We start from the raw sequence: 17,213 nt of genomic DNA, 5'->3' as shown, positions 1-17,213 counted from the left end.
AGTGTCTTTGTAAAATTTTGTATGTACATATATTTATACTCGGGATTGTTACACAATATTTAAACCAACTTTGGTAAGTATATTTTCTGTTGGAATCATGTACGCTGATGAGATGTGTTATAATAAATGGATGCCTGTGAAAAGTCACTTCTGGGTCTGTGGTCTCGCTCCTGTCCATAATGTCAGTGTCCAACTTTCCCATCACCAGTCATGAGACCCCGTCCTGTGCCCACCAGGTTGCCCTCGGGAAGGCCCTGCCTCGTGTGGACAGTCACTGTCCAGTGTCAGAGCCAGCCCCGCTCTGCCGCCCTGCTTATCCTGGCCCCACGGGCCAGACACTAGTCCCACCGCCCGTTCTCCACAGAGACCCCACCTGCCCCTCCGCTGTGCTCCCTCGGGGTCCCCGTCACTCCCAGGCCCCTGTCATTCCAGGGCCCTTGTCACTCCGGGGTCCCCCGTCACTCCCCATCACTCCCAGGTCCCCGTCACTCCTGGGTCCCTGTCACTCTCAGGCCCCCATCACTCCCTGTCACTCCCGGTTCCCCGTCACTCCCAGGTCCGTGTCACTCCCGGGTCTGCGTCACTCCTGGGTGCCTGTCGATCCCGGGCCCTCATCACTCCCGGGTCTGTGTCACTCCTGGGCCCCCATCAATCCCCTTCACTCCTGGGTCCCCATCACTCCCGGGCTCCTGCCTGCTCTGCCCCACATCAGCCTCCAAGAGACTCTCCTAATCTCTGAGCTTATCTCCTGGCTCCTCCACTCAAGAGCTGCCTCCAGAATGACGCCCAGTCACATGTGGCTCACCCCCGCCGCCAGCCTCACGGAGCTCAGTCTGCGCAGGGCGCGCGGGGCCGTGCGCCTGGCCTCGGGTTGGTGACACGGGAACCTCCCTCCTCCTCTGCAGCTCGTCCGGTCCTGCCCGGCCCTCAGATGTGGAAGTCTCTCCATCTTGTTCCCTGAGCGCTGGTGACGGGCGGGCCGGGCCTCGAGACGTCGGGAGACAGCGGCCTTGGGCCTTTGGGAGGGGACGGTGGGTCACTGCAGCGGTGAGGCGCAGTGGCCGGTGCCCGGACGGGCCGGCCCGCAGGCCCCCCACCCACAGGTTGAGACGTGCGAGGTCTGACCTGGAATACGGCGGGCTGTTGGGCCAGTCTGGGCGGAGCGAAAGCAGCTGCAGGAACTGCGCGAGGGCGACTGCAGGAGGCGTGGCCTGGGGGCGTGGCCAGGCGGGACGGGAGGAGGGGCCTGGGGCGTGGCCAGGCGGGACGGGCGAGGCCTGGGGTGGGCGGCTCACGGGCCATCAGGACATCAGGAGAGACCTGGCCCCACCGCCTGGCCCTTGCGCGGTTAAGCCGGGAAAGGATCTCAAACGTGGGCTCTAGGAGCATCCCTCCGTGTGGGGGACAGGGCGTGGGGTGGGATGGCCGGGGGGGTGGTCGGCAGGACGCCTGGGCCAGGGTCACTCACTGTCAGCTGGACAGTGAGTGGGTCCTAGAAATGTTCAGGGGGGCAAATGGACCAGATGTGGTGACCTTGTGAAGGGAGGACGTAGGGAACAGAGGGAGAAGACTGGAGTCCAGGTGTTGGGCCCAGGCAGCAGGTGGGGTGGGTACCGCTTCCTGGAGTAGGAAACAGAGGAGACAGTGCAGGAAGGTGGGCTTGCTCGTCCTGGCTGCCGTGGCAGTTTCCCCACACCTCATGGCTGAAACAGAGGGAAGTTAGCGTCTCACGGTCTCAGCCCATTCTGGGTACCGTCAGGTTTAAATGTCTTCTCATTTTCTATCCGCACTTGGTGAGACATACTCCCTGGCAAGCTCAGTTTTCTTCAAATGGACTTTTTAATTGAAGCATGACAAATACATAAAATGCACAGGTCATGTGTCCTGCAAGGATTTTCACCATGGGAAGACATCAGTGTAGCCATGACCTAGATAAACAGAATACCAGAGACCTCCTGTCATTGCCCCCAAGAGGTGAGCACCACCCGACTTGTGACACTGCCCTTCATGATGACGGTTTGACCTCACGCGGATGGAGCTGCACCTGTGAGCTCTTGAGAGTCTGGCTTCTGCTCATGGTTATGTTTGTGACCAGCAGCTGGTCACTCCTTTTCACTGCTGTATAGTATTCCACCATGTGCCCATATCACAGCTTATACGTGTGTGGGTGAATTGACCACCCCACTCCCACCCTGGGTCCCATACCCTTGGGCCTGTAACCTTTCAATGCCTTCCCCCTGAGGCTGGGTGAATTTCCTGCCACGGCTGTGGTCGTCTGGCTGACTTAGGCCAAGAGGACAATAGCAGAAGTGATGTACAGCCTCGGGAAAGTGCTGTGAAGGTGGGCTGTTTAGCTCTTGTACCACCGCTGCCCCCCGGGGACCCGCACGTACAGGCTGCTTGTAGGAGGAGGATGAGAGGGGCTTGACAGAGGCTCTGACCCCGCCAGTCCAGACCACCTGGCAGAGTATTACCGATTCATGACCTAAAACAAGTGCCCCGCTGCTGCAGAGCCTGTGCACAGCTGGCTCCGCATTCCACCACGCCCCGCAGCCTGTCCCCGGGGCAGACGGCTTATTCCCCAGCTTTGGTTATTATGGTAATGACGACACGGACTTTCTTGAACCTGTCTGCTGGTGCACATATCTACAGCTCCCCAAATGGCTCAACATTTTAATATTGAATAGAAGAAAGAGATAGAATGCAATTTCCTTTAATAATTTTATTATAAAAATATACTGTATTCTCCAAAGTAAAAGTTAGGCCCTTGGTTTCATCCAAACTTCCAGGAAGATGCATGTTAATTGCAGACAGACAGCCCTAAGGGCAGAGGTCGCTGGTTAAGCACTCTGTGCGGCTGCTCACTGGCCCGCAGACAGGAGGGGCTGGTGGGAGCGGGGTCCCAGGGATCTGCGTGGGGCTTCTCTCTGCCCCTACAGGCTGCACCAAGCCCACCTGGACTAGTGCTCCCGGTGGGTGCACTCGTGGGGACCATCTGCCCCCTGTGCACCCCCAGCGGCCCCCAGCTCCCTGCCACCCTGGGAGCAGGGCCTCCCTGAAGCATGGCCCCTACAGATCTGCAGAGCGAGCTGCGGCCCCGTCACCTCTTCCTGTGAGACGCCACTGGGGCGAGAATACGGGAGGGCCATGCTGGTCCCTGTGTGAGCTGTGGGGTCCGGGAGCTCGGATCAAGAGAGAAAGGTGGGCTCAGGTTGGACTGATGTGGCTGTGAGTGGTATTTGATGATACAAAGTTTACCTCTGATTTAGAAAGGAATTTCATGTGGGCGACAGCTCGGGTTCAGGCTAAGAGAGGTAGACAGGGTAGACGTCCGTAACTCTCGGAAGATGTATTACTGTTCTTGATACTTCCATTTCATTTCCCAGTATGCCATTGGGGGCTCTACAAAACTGGCCTCCAAGCAGAGTGTTGCACATGAGCAGAACGGGCTGGTTCTGCTACCACCATGGAGATCAATGAGAGCTGAGCGCTGGCTCTGCCCCTCTGTTTCGGTGGCTGGAGCTGTGTCCTCCGACGGCCTTGCTCTTGACCTCATGTTTAGATAACAGAGTGGCAGTCACGATGCATAAAGCGTTAACAGCTTCCACAAGACTTTGGACCTAAGGAGACCCATCGTGTTTGGGCAGAGGAGGAACAGGGATGTCCGATGGCCCGGAGCCAAGAGGTGGCTGGAATAAATCAGGACCCAAGTCAGGGGGCATGTTTTTTTGTTGTTCAGGAGAGAAGAGGCTTTGTTCTCTGGCACGGATGTTCCCGAGCAGCTCCCGCTAGATGTGGACACAATGTTCTGGTGACTCGAGAGTTGTGCCCGACTTCATAAATGGAAAAGCGATGCTCAGCGCTTACTACTCATCCATTATCTCACTGAATCCTCACAACAGCCTTGCAAGTTAGCTATTGTCATCTGTCTCTCAAAGTTGAGAAAAGTGAAGCACGGAAAGGTTGAGTGACTTGCCCAAAGTCACAGAGCTGGAAAATGATGAACACAAGTGGTCTGGATCCAGACATTCTGCTCTGGACCACCGAGGGGGGCTGAAACATGGCAGCACCACCCGGGGAGATTTTAAAAACTATTAACCCCTGAGCCCTGATGCCCAGAGGCACGGGGTGGGAATGTCCATTGTCATTTCTCGGTCACTCAGTCATGTCCGACTCTCTGCGACCCCGTGAACTACAGCACACCAGGCTTCCCTGTCCATCACCAACTCCCAGAGCTTACTCAAACTCATGTCCATCAAGTCAGTGATGCCATCCAACCATCTCATCCTCCGTCATCCCCTTCTCCCGCCTTCAGTCTTTCCCAGCGTCAGGGTCTCTTCCAGCAAGTTGGCCGGGACCCCCCTCTGGTCCCCGCCCAGGGACTCTTGATGCCACCCAGCCTGGATCTCCCTGGCTGAGGGCGCAAATCCACACGAAGGCCAAATGCGGGGTGGCACCTGATCAGCTCCTTCACACGTCCACTCCTGGTTCACAGAGTCAGGAGGCAGCCATTCCTTTGTGGGTTTTCTATTTCACTAGCACAGAACAAGAGTATAAATCAACACACCAGCGGTGTACATCCTTTTGAGTATATTAATATTTCTAATGTAGTTGAAGCACCAGAAACCGTCTGAAACTGACCATTCCATTCTCAGTGCTAATATAGATCATAGATCATAGATCATTCTGAATAACACTTGATTTTAGCCCAAAGCTTTTGACCCTACTGCTACTGCTGCTAAGTCACTTCAGTCGTGTCCGACTCTGTGTGACCCCATAGACGGCAGCCCACCAGGCTCCGCCGTCCCTGGGATTCTCCAGGCAAGAACACTGGAGTGGGGTGCCATTTCCTTCTCCAATGCATGAAAGTGAAAAGTCAAAGTGAAGTTGCTCAGTCATGTCCGACTCTTAGTGACCCCATGGACTGCAGCCCACCAGGCTCCTCCGTCCATGGGATTTTCCAGGCGAGAGTACTGGAGTGGGGTGCCATTGCCTTCTCCACTTTTGACCCTATTAACATTTAAATACTGAATGGGATTATAAAATACATATGTGTAATTTTAGAAGCTGAAACTGATAAGCTTTTTAAAATATGATTGAATACATGTAAAATGTATGTGAGCTCTTAACTTCGTCCCAGGCAGCTGTTTTGTATAAAGGGTTGCACATTTAATGTCACAGACCTGTATGTGTTGTGTCAGATAATGACAGTGCTGGGGAGAAAATCAAGTCGACTGACGAGGGTGGAAGGTGCCAGGGTGGTGAGGGTGGGCTTGTGTTCCATGCCAGGTGGGTAAGGGAGGCCTCGCTTGGGGGGAGCTGTGAGCAGAGAACCCAGGAAGTGCTGAGGCTGAGCAAGTCCCAGGGCAGCGAGGGGCCTGGGGACTTGGGATGGGGGTGAGCCCAGGGTGGGTGGGAGAGGTAAGTGTGGTCAGTAAGAGGAAGGGCAATCTGCAGAGGAAGGAGGGGCGTGGGGTTGGGGAGAGACCCCCACCACGCAGCCCTGGGGGGTGCAGAGGCCCTCACGTCTGCTTGCAGGAGGCGCAGGGATGAGGGGAGTCTCGGGGCCCAGGCCGTCAGACCGGGAGATGAGTCTTACCGCCGCATCCTGCCCACGCACACATGCAGGCACACACACGAGCGCACACACACGTGCACACACGAGCGCGCACACATGCATGCACACATGGGTGCACACGCACACACACGTGCACACACGAGCACACACACATGCACACACAGAGACACTCACACATAGACACATGCAGATTTCACTGCAGGTGCCAGACTTCAGCCCCCACCGCATTGCTACTTTCCAGGTGGGTTCCCACCGAGGGCTGTGGGCCGTGGGGAATCAGCATTGCCCAGCGTCACCCCCAGATCCCCACCTCCGTGGCTCCTAGAGCAGCCTGTCTCATGGGTGCATGGAGGGAGGAGTGGGATTTATGTCTGTAAACATGGGCTGTGGAAGGCCTGCCCTGTGAGTCTCTAGACCCAGCCTGTGGGGCCGCGGACGGTTCTGAATCCAGTTCCAGACCAGACCCAGGGGCTGTGACCCAGGGCCACGCAGCAGGCCGTGACCGCTCCAGGCCTGGCTTCAAGAACTCCAGGTCAGAGCAGAGGTGCTGGGGCCCAGCGCTGTGGGGGTGCAGGCCTCCCGAGTGGCACTCCCAGGCTGATTCACATGAGCACGGCTTCCACCAGCTCCTGGCAGGTGACTGAGTGGCCGGCACTCGGCTGGTGGGGACGAGCTGAGCTCCCGGCTCTGGGCGGCCGGGGGAGCCTCCACCGCCCCGTGTGTTGCAGGAGTCGCCCTGACCCCCCACCCCACTGTCTCTTGAGGCGCGAACCTGTCCCCGGCCCTTTTTCCTTGTCCCAGCGCTAGGAGCAATGCTATCCCACACATTTGCTTTAGATCATTGTAAGGGCGTTTTCAGGTTTATAGCAATTATTCCCACCTGGGTCTAAAAGCTTGGTCACATGGCCCTTGCAAACACACTGCTCCTTTGGCATGAAGAGTGGTCGAGGATTCACATATTTATATACCAAGACTCAGAAAATACTGCGGGAAAATACATACAAAATGTCAAGTCTAATTAAAGTTCACGTGACATTTCCAAGAAACACTGTCAGGGAGCGAAGTTACCATGCGTCTGGAGACACCTGGATACACTTGGACCTTGTCGGTCGCGTGATCGGCCAGAAACACATGAGCCCTTCCGAAGGTTCACGTCTATTGTACATATGCTTAGCGTTTTCTGGGTTAGTCTCTTTGCCTGCAAAGTACACAGGCAATTATCAGAAAGTTCACTGGTTTCTGTAACAGAAACAGCGAGTGTTTCCATTCCCTTTGTTTTGTTTTGCTTTGTGTCTCATCACAGACGGCTGGAGACTAAGCACAGTAATGCTCCTGTAGTTGGCTCAGCAGGTAGGAGCCTGCCGTCGCAGCGGCTGGTTTCCTTGCCTTTCTCTTGAGCGGAACGTGAAGTATTGGGGCTGACACCCTTTAATCTGCCGGCCCCCAAGCATAATCCCGGTAATAGCCGTCGGAACATGCTCACGCTGTGACGTAATGGATGCTTGACTCCCGGGGTATTTTCTAAATCCTCCAGCAGGAATGGTCTCCTTTAGAGCTGCAGTGGTTTATGCAAAGAGACTTGGCTCCTGGATTGTCCCCTGAGCCGTGAGCGCACAGCATCACAGAAGCGTGTGGGGAAGAGGCCTTTGCAGGGACGCCCTTCCGTGAAAGCGTGCACCAGGGAACCCGAGAACTCCGGGGTTTGCCTTCGCCTCTTGGTCTATAAAGCTGACTTCAGAACAGATTTGTGTAGAGAAAAGGCAGGGCCCCAGGTCATGAGGCAGCTTTTGGGGAACCAGTGCCGGTCCTGGTGGGGCCTGGGGTGCCCGCCAGACCCTTCCCGGCTCTGATGCTGTTCTTCAGGAGGTGCCCCCTCCAGCTTCCCAGGGTCAGAAATGACAGCCTCTCAGCGATCGCTGGCTGCTGCTGCCTTTTTTTTAAAATATTGATTAATTTGGCCGCTCAATCAATAATTTGATTGATTAATTTGGGTCTTAGTTGCGGCACGCGGGATCTCCGGTCTTGGTTGGGGCCTGCAGGATCCAGTTCCGTGATCAGGGATCGAACCTGAACTGCCTCGGGAGAGTGGGGTCTTAGCCACTGGGCACCAGGGAAGTGCCCGCTGCTGGCTTCTGTGTCCCCAGGCAGTGTGATCACAGCAGGGCACACCCCCAAAATCAGAAACTGGGCGAAGCACTAGAGTGAAAAGACAGATGGCCAGCACGGGACTTCATTTTGTTCTAGCTTATTTGATAGAATCCAGGTGTTTCTAAATTGTCGAGTTTTTTTTTTTTAATTAAAAAAAAAAACTTTAATTTTTACTATACACAGTTTTCTATGGATTAGTCCTTCAAGTCTCAACAATTTTGTTTTCTACTTGTAAGTTCATGAACATATACCCAACAGTAGAACAACAATAATTATTAAATTGTCAAGTTTTGTACAGAAGCGAAGGGTAAATTCTTCCACTTTCAGCTTTCTTTATAGTCCAAGAATTGATGCTTTATAGCCAAAGAATTGATGCTTTTGAACTGTGGTGTTGGAGAAGACTCCTGAGAGTCCCTTGGACTGCAAGGAGATCCAACCAGTCCATCCTAAAGGAAATCAGTCCTGAATATTCACTGGAAGGACTGATGCTGAAGCAGAAACTCCGATCCTTTGGCCACCTGATGCGAATAACTGACTCATTGGAAAAGACCCTGATGCTGGGAAAGATTGAGGGCGGGAGGAGAAGGGGACAACAGAGGAGGAAGGGTAAATAAGCAGAGGCCAACGTCCACAGAAAAGTCTAAGCTTTTCAAACTTTTGTCCCATTCCGCCTCTTCCCTCCCCACACTTCCTGCTTCTTCCTGGTGGCCTCCTCGCACTCCACCCTCCACAGCGCCTAGACAGGGCCTCCCCCCAGCTGCCAGCTTGGAAGTTCCTCCCGCACTGGGGTCTGCGGTGCTTGCTCCAGGGTCCCAACTGGTGCGGGTGGGATGTCCAGGAGCTGCTGGGGCTCGGGGCTGCCCAGCTCTGCTGAGAGTCCCGGGAACCAGCAGAGGCCCCTCGACCCCAGCACTGGGATCTGCAGAGGAGAGGAAGAGGAGGACAGAAAAGCAGATTGGGACAGTGGTCAGCAAAGACAGGATAAGAGGCTGTGTCGACGTGCCGTTCACCACCCATCAGGGTTGTCCTCTTACCGGCCCCCCAGCGGGTCTTGGTCCGTCCAGAGGGCCAGGCCGGCCACCATCCCCACCTCCAGGGGACAGGGTGTGGGGGAGCCGCTGACCACAGCTGCCCAGGAGTCCCCGCCGCAGACCGAGTCCTCATGAGAATGCCCACAGCACAGGGACCCTCACCTGCAAGGGAGCAGGGCTCTAGCAAGTGGAGTATTTTGGATTCAGCCTCCTGGAGCTGCTGAACTTCTTGCTAAACTTTATGGCCCCCACATCTCACCTACATTTTTCTAAGGATCGAGTTTTTTCTGGTCTGATCATGATAATATAAGAAGGTCTTTTGTAAAAATGTAAGATAAATCGAGGCAGTAAAGAAAATAAATATCACCTGTCGTCCTTACTGCACAGAAATAACAACTGCTCTGAAACGTGGTGAATAATAACGCCGGTCTTCTTATACACACGAGGTTTTGGCAGCATGCTGCCTTTCTCATTTACTATTTTATATTTCACGAATCCTTTCCTGTTAAGTGCTTTTTAAAGACACCACCCAAGTGTCTTCGTTCGGAGCACACAGCAGGTCTTCTTCGGCTCGGGCCCGGGGATGTGAGGGGCGCGGGCCGAGACTGACCGGTCAGGAGAGCCCAAGCGCGCGGCCGCGTGTATTGTAAACAGTTAATAGCCCATTTCTCACTCTGAGGAGCTCCTCCCCGCGATGATGCAGGGTGGAATAAAAATCCTGATTAGTTTAGATCTTCCCCGAGGCCTGAGGGCGGCAGGGGCGCTGCGGGAAGCGAGCCGCGGGGTCCCCGAGCCCCCGGGAGGCGCCCGGGACGCCCTCGTGCAGGCTCTCCCGGCTGCGGGGCCTTCAGCTCTGGCGGCGCAGATCCGGCGTCTCGGACGGGAAGCCTCGTCTCCTCTCACTCCCGCGGAGAGGAACCCGCTTCCTGCTCGCACGCACACCCGTGGGCTGCTTTCCTTTAGGAGGACGAAGCGGAACAGGTCGGGTCGTCACGGAAAGAAAATGGACCTGGGCTAATTCATGGCACGTGGACACCCATGAGTCCAGAGGGACCGCAGGACAGAGGTCAGAGGTCAGCATTCCGGGCCCGGAGGCCGCGTGACCCGGGGCACCCCCCTGACCTGCCCTGAGCCTCCTCTTGGTGGTGGGGGGCTCTTGGGACCCCTCCTGTCACTAAGAGTTGATTCTGTCTCAGGCTCCTGGTGGGTGGGGGCCGTGTCTGTGCAATCGCTGTGTTCAGTCCCTGGACAACACCTCTTACTCTATCACCAATGAAGGTGTTAAATCTAATTTATTTTCTGATGAAGCAACTCACTCACCAGGTTCCAAGTCCAAAAGGCACCAAATAACATCTGATTAAAAAGCCCTCTTCCCACCCTATACCCCAGTCACCCAGATTCTCAGTTTCTTATGGGTCCTCCTGTAGATATGTTATGCATTTACAAGCAAATCCATGCATGTTTTAATTTTTCTCTTTTTTAAATCAATTGGTGCATTCTGTTGACACTCAACTTTGTTCATGTAACAGGATCCTGGAAATCATCTCAAAATCAGTTCGCAAAGAGCTTCCTGATTCCATTTTATGGCTGCATAGAAGTCCTCTGTTTGAGCCAAAATTGAGCTAACAAATTCCTCATAAATTGACATTTGGGTTGTTTCCATCTTTTGCTATCACAAACGAAGCGTCAGGATGATGGTGGAACAAGTCATTTTGTACGTCTGATAGAATCATGTACGCTTTTGAATCTAAGTGGACTGGTGATCTGACGTGAATAGCTGACTCACTGGAAAAGTCCCTGATGCTGGGAAAGATTGAGGGCAGAAGAAGAGGGTGTTAGAGGATGAGATGACTTGATGGCATTACCGATGCAATGAGCATGAACTGAGACAAACTTTGAGAGATGGTGAAGGACAGGGAGGCCTGGCGTGCTGCAGCTCATGGGGTTGAAAACAGTCAGACACGACTGGGCGACTCAACAGCAAAGTGGGCTGGAAATGGAAAGGAATTAGCTGAGGGAAGGCAAATGTAGTTTCCCGATAAGGTGAGCAGGAAGCCAGCAGGTTCAGACCTTCTTCCACGGGCAAACACAGGGAGCTGCCCAGGAAGGGGTCTGGCATGTGCGGTAGTGGGGAGGCTGAATTCAGGAGCAGCCGGCTGTCGGTGCCGCATCTCCAAAGCTGCCTCTTTCACGCTCCCTTTAACAGCCCATCTTCGTGTACGCCTGTTTTACTTATTCTTTATTTCTTTGGCCGCTTCTCCTGGCCTGTGGGCTCTTAGTTCCCCACCAGGGATGGAACCCAGGCCCCAGCAGTGAAAGCACCGAATCCTGGACCACCAGCAAAGTCCCTCTCCTGTTTTTAAAGAACCAGGAAGAAGCATCAGACATCGCAGACGTGGAGTCCACAGTCTATCAGCGCTCTGTCTTCAGTGGCGAAAAAGAGAAACAAAGAACCAGAAACAAAAGTGGAGTGTCCTGTTGGTTTTAATCAGGCAGATCCTCCTTCACTTTTCTTTTCGCACAAAATTGCCGAACCATCCTCAGCTGTCTGTTTTCTCAGATAGCTGTTAGGATAGTCTTGTCAAATGTCAAACGGCGGTATTGTATTTGAATTTCAGGAGCCCGTGCGTTAATGGACATAGTCTTTCTCCACGAGGTTTCTCCTCTCAGCTGCATTTTGACTCTAATCCAAGACGAGGGCCCCTGTAGGCAGATGACCCGAGATTAGAGGCGGGTAACCCGCATTGAGCAGGAGCTGCTTCCTTATCAGAACAATTAGAAAGGGGAAGACGTATCAGTAGAAGCCCTGAAAGCTTCCAGGGAGGTGAGCGGGCAAGCGCACGCCCCGCTGTGCAGGCGTGTTCCGGAGTGGCTGTGCTGTAAGCCAGCGCCCTGTCCCATGCGTGCCTGCGTTTCCACGGTGACCTAGAGGGCGCCCACCGCAGGTGTGTGTGGGCTCCGTCAGCGTGCACACGGCCACCCAGCCCTGGGCTTTGTCCCCTCGCCCCCATCCTGTGGGTTGGTGTGTCATCAGAGAGGTCGAGTGTGGCTCACGCAGCTGAGTCAGAGTCGGAGGCCTGGGTCTGCAGGGAGACGCGGACGGTGAGTTCATGCAACGCACCGAGCTCTTGGGCGGCCTTAAATGTGGATGGAAGCTTCAGCTGTTCATGCCACCTCAGAGAATACACTTTCTCCTTTGGGTTCATTCAGTGAAAACCTCAGAAGAAGAAAGAGAGAATCAACTCCCTTTAAGTTTCTCTGATTTAATAAAGACTCTCCCATGAGGCTGTGAATTAATTATAAGCATAAAGCTTGAGTTCTTTATTCAGTCATGGGAGGCTTAACTTAAAATGACAGCAACGTAGGATGTCTTTCTTGTACAGAAAAGGCAGGGTTTATGACTTCAAAAGGACTGCCGTGGAGTCTCATTGGTCTGGTGGACTCAATGCTAACAGACAGCCCTCGGGTTGTGGGGCCCACACTACAGGCCCCGTGATTTCTCACCCTCTTGCAGTCTAGTGGGGGGGCAGGACTCTGCTTCACGCAGCCACTCAGGGGTCCCACCCCACCCTCCTTTAGGTTCTCGGAGCCCCCTCCTTTCAGCCTGCAGAGGGGAGAGAAAAGGAGGGGAGGTTTTCGTTGGCCAGGCCCGGACATAGTGCTTCCACTGGCCAGAATTTGGTTGCTGGTCGCATTCACTGCAAAGGAGACCAAAAATGCCATCTCGTTTCGTGACTCGGGAGGAAGGGTCACACGGACACTGGTGAGCCGGGCGTCTTCTGCTAGATGGCTCGCTCACCCACTCGTTCTGCCGTTCCCGGACGTGTGTTGTGTAGCTGTGACGTGACGGCACTCTCTGCAGCTGAGACCCGGCAGCCCACGGGATGCAGGGGTGTCTGCCTCTGGGGGAATGGACCCCCAGTTCTGAGTCCTCACCTCGTGGCCGTGTGACCGCAGCCACACGAGCCGCTGGGAGAGTGGAGCAGAGCTGGCGGGGCTGCTGTGGGAACCAGGTGAAGCGCTCCCGGTGGGCTGTCCAGGTGTGGAGCCAGTCATCTGTGCCCTGTTGATCACACAGATAGATGCATCTTCAGGATTTGCGTGGCTCTTCCTGCAAAGTCACAGAACTCACAGAGTGCACCTGCCTCTCAGATCTCAGAAGAGCGGATCTGTGCTTCTACGTTCAATGTTTATAGAGTAAAAGCCTGGGTTTTCTGGGACTTCCCTGCTGGTCCAGCGGTTCAATGCAGGGCTCATTGGTTCAATAGCTGGTCTGGGAACATGGACCCCATGTGCCGTGACTGGGTGCTCAGTCACCTCAGTTGTGTCCGACTCCTTGTGACCCGTGGACCGTGGCCCACCAGACTCCTCTGTCCGTGAGATTTTCCCGGCAAGAATACTGGAATGGGTTGCCATGCTCTCCTCCAGGGGATCTTCCCACTCCAGGGATCGAACCCATATTTCCTGCGTCTCCTGCATTGCAAGTGGTCTCTTTACCACTATTTGCCACTGGGATAGCCATATGCCGTGAAAAAGAAAGAAAGAAAAGAAGAAAAAAAGAAAAAGCCATATGCTATGAGGTGGGGCAAATAAATAAATAAAGGCTGGATTTTCTTTCTGCTCAAACATGCATCCAAAACAAACATGCTAGAAAAGCCCTTCACCCTTCACCCTCAACCTAAACAGTCTCAGAGTTACATTATGGCTCATTTGTCCTATCCCTACCAAGGAAACTGAAGATTCACTCGAGGCCCGAGGAGTCCATACAGTTAGTGGCAGTACTGGTGAAGCGCAGGTCACAGGTTTGCCAAATAACCTAGACCTTGATGGATGTGAGAGTTGGACTATAAAGAAAGCTGAGCGCTGAAGAATTGATGCTTTTGAACCGTGGTGTCGGAGAAGACTCTTGAGAGTCCCTTGGACAGCAGGAGACCAAACCAGACCATACTAAAGAAGATCAGTCCTGAATATTATTGGAATGTTAATTGTAAGGACTGATGCTGAAGCTGAAACTCCCAATACGTTGGCCACCTGATGAAAGGAACTGACTCTTGGAAAAGACCCTGGTGCTGGGAAAGATTGAAGGCGGGATAAGGGGACGACAGAGAATGAGATGGTTGGATGGCATCACCGACTCAATGGACATGACTTTGAGTAAACTGGAGGTGGTGATGGACAGGGAAGCCTGGCGTGCTGCGATCCATGGGGTCGCAAAAAGTCAGACACGATTGAGCAACTGAGCTGAACTGAACCGATGGACAAAAGGGCAGTCAGCCTCCCGCTGTAGTGCTCACAGCGGCCACTAGATGGCAGCATCTCACAGGCCTAGGTGAACCTGCCCTCCTGGCTCCTTGGTCTTGGACTTGAAGCTCTGACTTCAAAATAACTAAAGATGAAAGGAGCAGTAAAAAATGTCAACATCTTTTTGTTCTTAATATTGTAAAAAGAAATATCTCCAAACACTCTCAAAAAGTTCTCCTGTGGCATTTTATATCCATTCTTTATACCTCGAGGCCAGCAGAAATGACTCAGGTGCTGTATTTTATGGACGCCGTGTGTGTGCACACGCGCCCCGTGGGGGGTTCTGGCTCACTTTCCCAGGGCCCTTTGAGTCTGATTGCTGTGCACACGTGGGAGCTGGTCTCCACCGAGGATGCTGATAGAGCCTCATCTTTTTCCTGGTGAAATAAAGTAGAAGGAGACAGTTGGAAAGAGACATCCAGAGATGTTAAAACCAGTGGGGGAATTCCAGGAAGTTTTTATCCTTGAGTCTGTTCAGCTGGAATGGAAGCCAGGGAATGTTTTCCTGCTATTTAGCATCTGCATGGGTTTTCCAGAGAACTGAGTAAATAAGTGGGAATGCAGAGACGCAGATGGTGATGGAGTCTGAGAAGAAAATGTCCCTGATGATGCTGCAATCCTGGGAGCTCTTGTTTATTGAGACATCACCATGCCATGCCACTGCACATCACTTGTTTGGACAGCAAGGAGAGCCAACCAGTCCATCCTAAAGGAGATCAACCCTGAATATTTATTGGAAGGACTGGTGCTGAAGCTGAAGCTCCAATACGTTGGCCACCTGATGCAAAGAGCCAACTCATTGGAAAAGACCCTGATGCTGGGAAAGATTGAAGGCAAGAGGAGAAGGGGACGACAGAGAATGAGATGGTTGGATGGCATCACCGACTTGATGGACATGCTGGGAAATCGTGAAGGACAGGGAGGCCTGGCGTGCTGCAGTCCATGGGGTCGCAAAGAGTCTGACATGACTGAACAAATGAGCGACACCAGCTGGGCAGCTGTCAGGTGCTGTCCTCGGGGCTTCGAGTGCACGGTCTCATTTCACCCTCACACACAGAAGATACTGTTACTGTGAATTCATAGGTGAGGAGACAGGCAAGGAAAACTGTGAGTAACTCGCTCCAGGCTACACAGCCAAGTGGTAGAAACAGGACTTGAACGTGGATCTGTCTGTCTTCAAAGTCAATTAAAAACAACTTGATATTGGAGAAGGCAATGGCAACCCACTCCAGTACTCTTGCCTGGAAAATCCCATGGACAGAGGAGCCTGGTAGACTGCAGTCCATGGGGTCGCGAAGAGTCGGAGACGACTGAGCAACTTCACTTTCACTTTTCACTTTCATGCACTGGAGAAGGACATGGCAACCCACTCCAGTGTTCTTGCCTGGAGAATCCCTGGGTCGGCGGAGCCTGGTGGGCTGCCGTCTATGGGATCGCACAGAGTCGGACATGACTGAAGTGACTTAGCAGCAGCAGCAGCAAGATGATATATAGTCATCTTTAAAGTAAATCTATTACTCTGAAGATTGTCCAAGGTCTTATTTGAATAAAACTGCAATTTACAGATTTGGTAAGTGAAAATTCTGCATACAGTCATCAGCAGATTTTAGTACATAGAATTTAAAGCCATAAAGTTTGCTGAGTATAGTCAAACTTGGTACTTTTGAGTTTTGTTAGATAATTAGATAAATATAACATGTTAATATTTTTTAAGAAGAAACTTCAACAGAATAACTATACCTATTGCATTACTCATAACTGCCTACATAGTACTCCCTATAATCAAGGATCTCTCATTGTACACTGCTTAGTAATTTAGCAATGGAATTAACCTCTTTTCCAGTGAAGGAGGACCTTTACAATTTATTCTGTCTCTAAAAAGTTGATTTCATGTTTTAAGAGTATGAACTATGCCTTAGGGTTGAATAGGTCATACATCAGTGACAAGCAATCTACAGAGATCTCAGCAAGGGATTCTGTTTTTAGACCCAGGGATCCGAGCTGACAGCAATTCAAGCACCTTATATGGTAACTTCAGGACCATGTTGGCTACCTCAGTTGCTGCAACAGGGAAAGACAGAACGAGAACTGAGTGTACCTTTCTCTGTGTCTCTCTGCAAGTGACTTATATCATCATTCAGAACTCACTAGCCAGAATAAGAAACATTACTTTGGCTAACCACAAGGAGGATGAGAAAATATGATGAAGAAATAGAATACTTGGTATGTATTTTCATTACAAAAATTTGTATGGTGAAAAATGAGAACCCTGTGTACGAGACAGCAAAAGAGACACTGATGTATAGAACAGTCTTATGGACTCTGAGAGAGAGGGAGAGGGTGGGCAGATTTGGGAGAATGGCATTGAAACATGTAAAATATCATGTATGAAACGAGTTGCCAGTCCAGGTTCGATGCACTATACCGGATGCTTGGGGCTGGTGCACTGGGATGACCCAGAGGGATGGAATGGGGAGGGAGGAGGGAGGAGGGTTCAGGATGGGGAACACATGTATACCTGTGGCGGATTCATTTTGATATTTGGCAAAATTAATACAATTATGTAAAGTTTAAAAATAAAATAAAATTATAAAAAAAAAATAAAAGGGAAAAATGAGAACTGAAACAGAAAAAAAAATAAAATAAAAAAAATAAAAACAACTTGAGCTCTTGTTTTTCTTACGCCTCACATCCGATCCCCAAGTTAAACTCCGGGCTTCGTGTGCACGTTTGCACTCCCCTCAACCATCCTCATGACTCACTGTTAACCTTCTGCCCCCTCCCCCAAACAAAACGTGATTTCTGTATTCACCCAAGAATCTAGCTAATGTTTGAACAGTTTTGATCCAGAGAATTCCCTGGTGGTCCAGTGGTTAGGACTTGGTGCTTTCACTGCTGAGGGCCTGGGTTCGATCCCTGGTTGGGGAACTAAGATCCCACAAGCTGCAGGGTGGGGCCAAAGTAATAATAATAACAATACTACTACTAATAAAACTTGATTCACAGACTGAAGAAAGAAAAACAATGAAATTGGGGCCATCTTCCCCCTGAAACAAGGAGTGGAGACCCTGACCTGGGATTAGACTCACCCTGGTGGCTCAGATGGTGAAGAATCTGCCTGCAATTAGGAGACCCGGGTTCGATCCCTGGATTGG

At 52.2% G+C, this 17,213-nt stretch overlaps 1 protein-coding gene and 1 non-coding gene across 2 annotated transcripts in view; both read left to right on the top strand.

The window, feature by feature from the left end:
• The window catches only part of KIF14 (kinesin family member 14), a 49,405-nt gene extending 49,063 nt beyond the window's left edge, over positions 1 to 342 (top strand). Inside the window, exon 32 of the mRNA XM_055583818.1 lies at positions 237 to 342. Coding sequence (XP_055439793.1) covers positions 237 to 342 — 106 coding nt within the window. The remainder of the gene's footprint in view (positions 1 to 236) is intronic.
• Positions 343 to 16,913: 16,571 nt separating this feature from the next.
• On the top strand, positions 16,914 to 16,986 carry TRNAE-UUC (transfer RNA glutamic acid (anticodon UUC)). The gene has a single exon. It is a non-coding gene; the product is annotated as a tRNA-Glu (tRNA).
• The last annotated feature ends 227 nt before the right edge of the window (positions 16,987 to 17,213 follow it).

The sequence above is a fragment of the Bubalus kerabau genome, chromosome 5 (genome assembly GCF_029407905.1).
Source record: "Bubalus kerabau isolate K-KA32 ecotype Philippines breed swamp buffalo chromosome 5, PCC_UOA_SB_1v2, whole genome shotgun sequence".
In the NCBI taxonomy this organism is placed as follows: domain Eukaryota; kingdom Metazoa; phylum Chordata; class Mammalia; order Artiodactyla; family Bovidae; genus Bubalus; species Bubalus kerabau.
The sequence above is the reverse complement of the archived record's forward strand: the minus strand, read 5'-3'. Positions and strand labels throughout refer to the sequence as shown.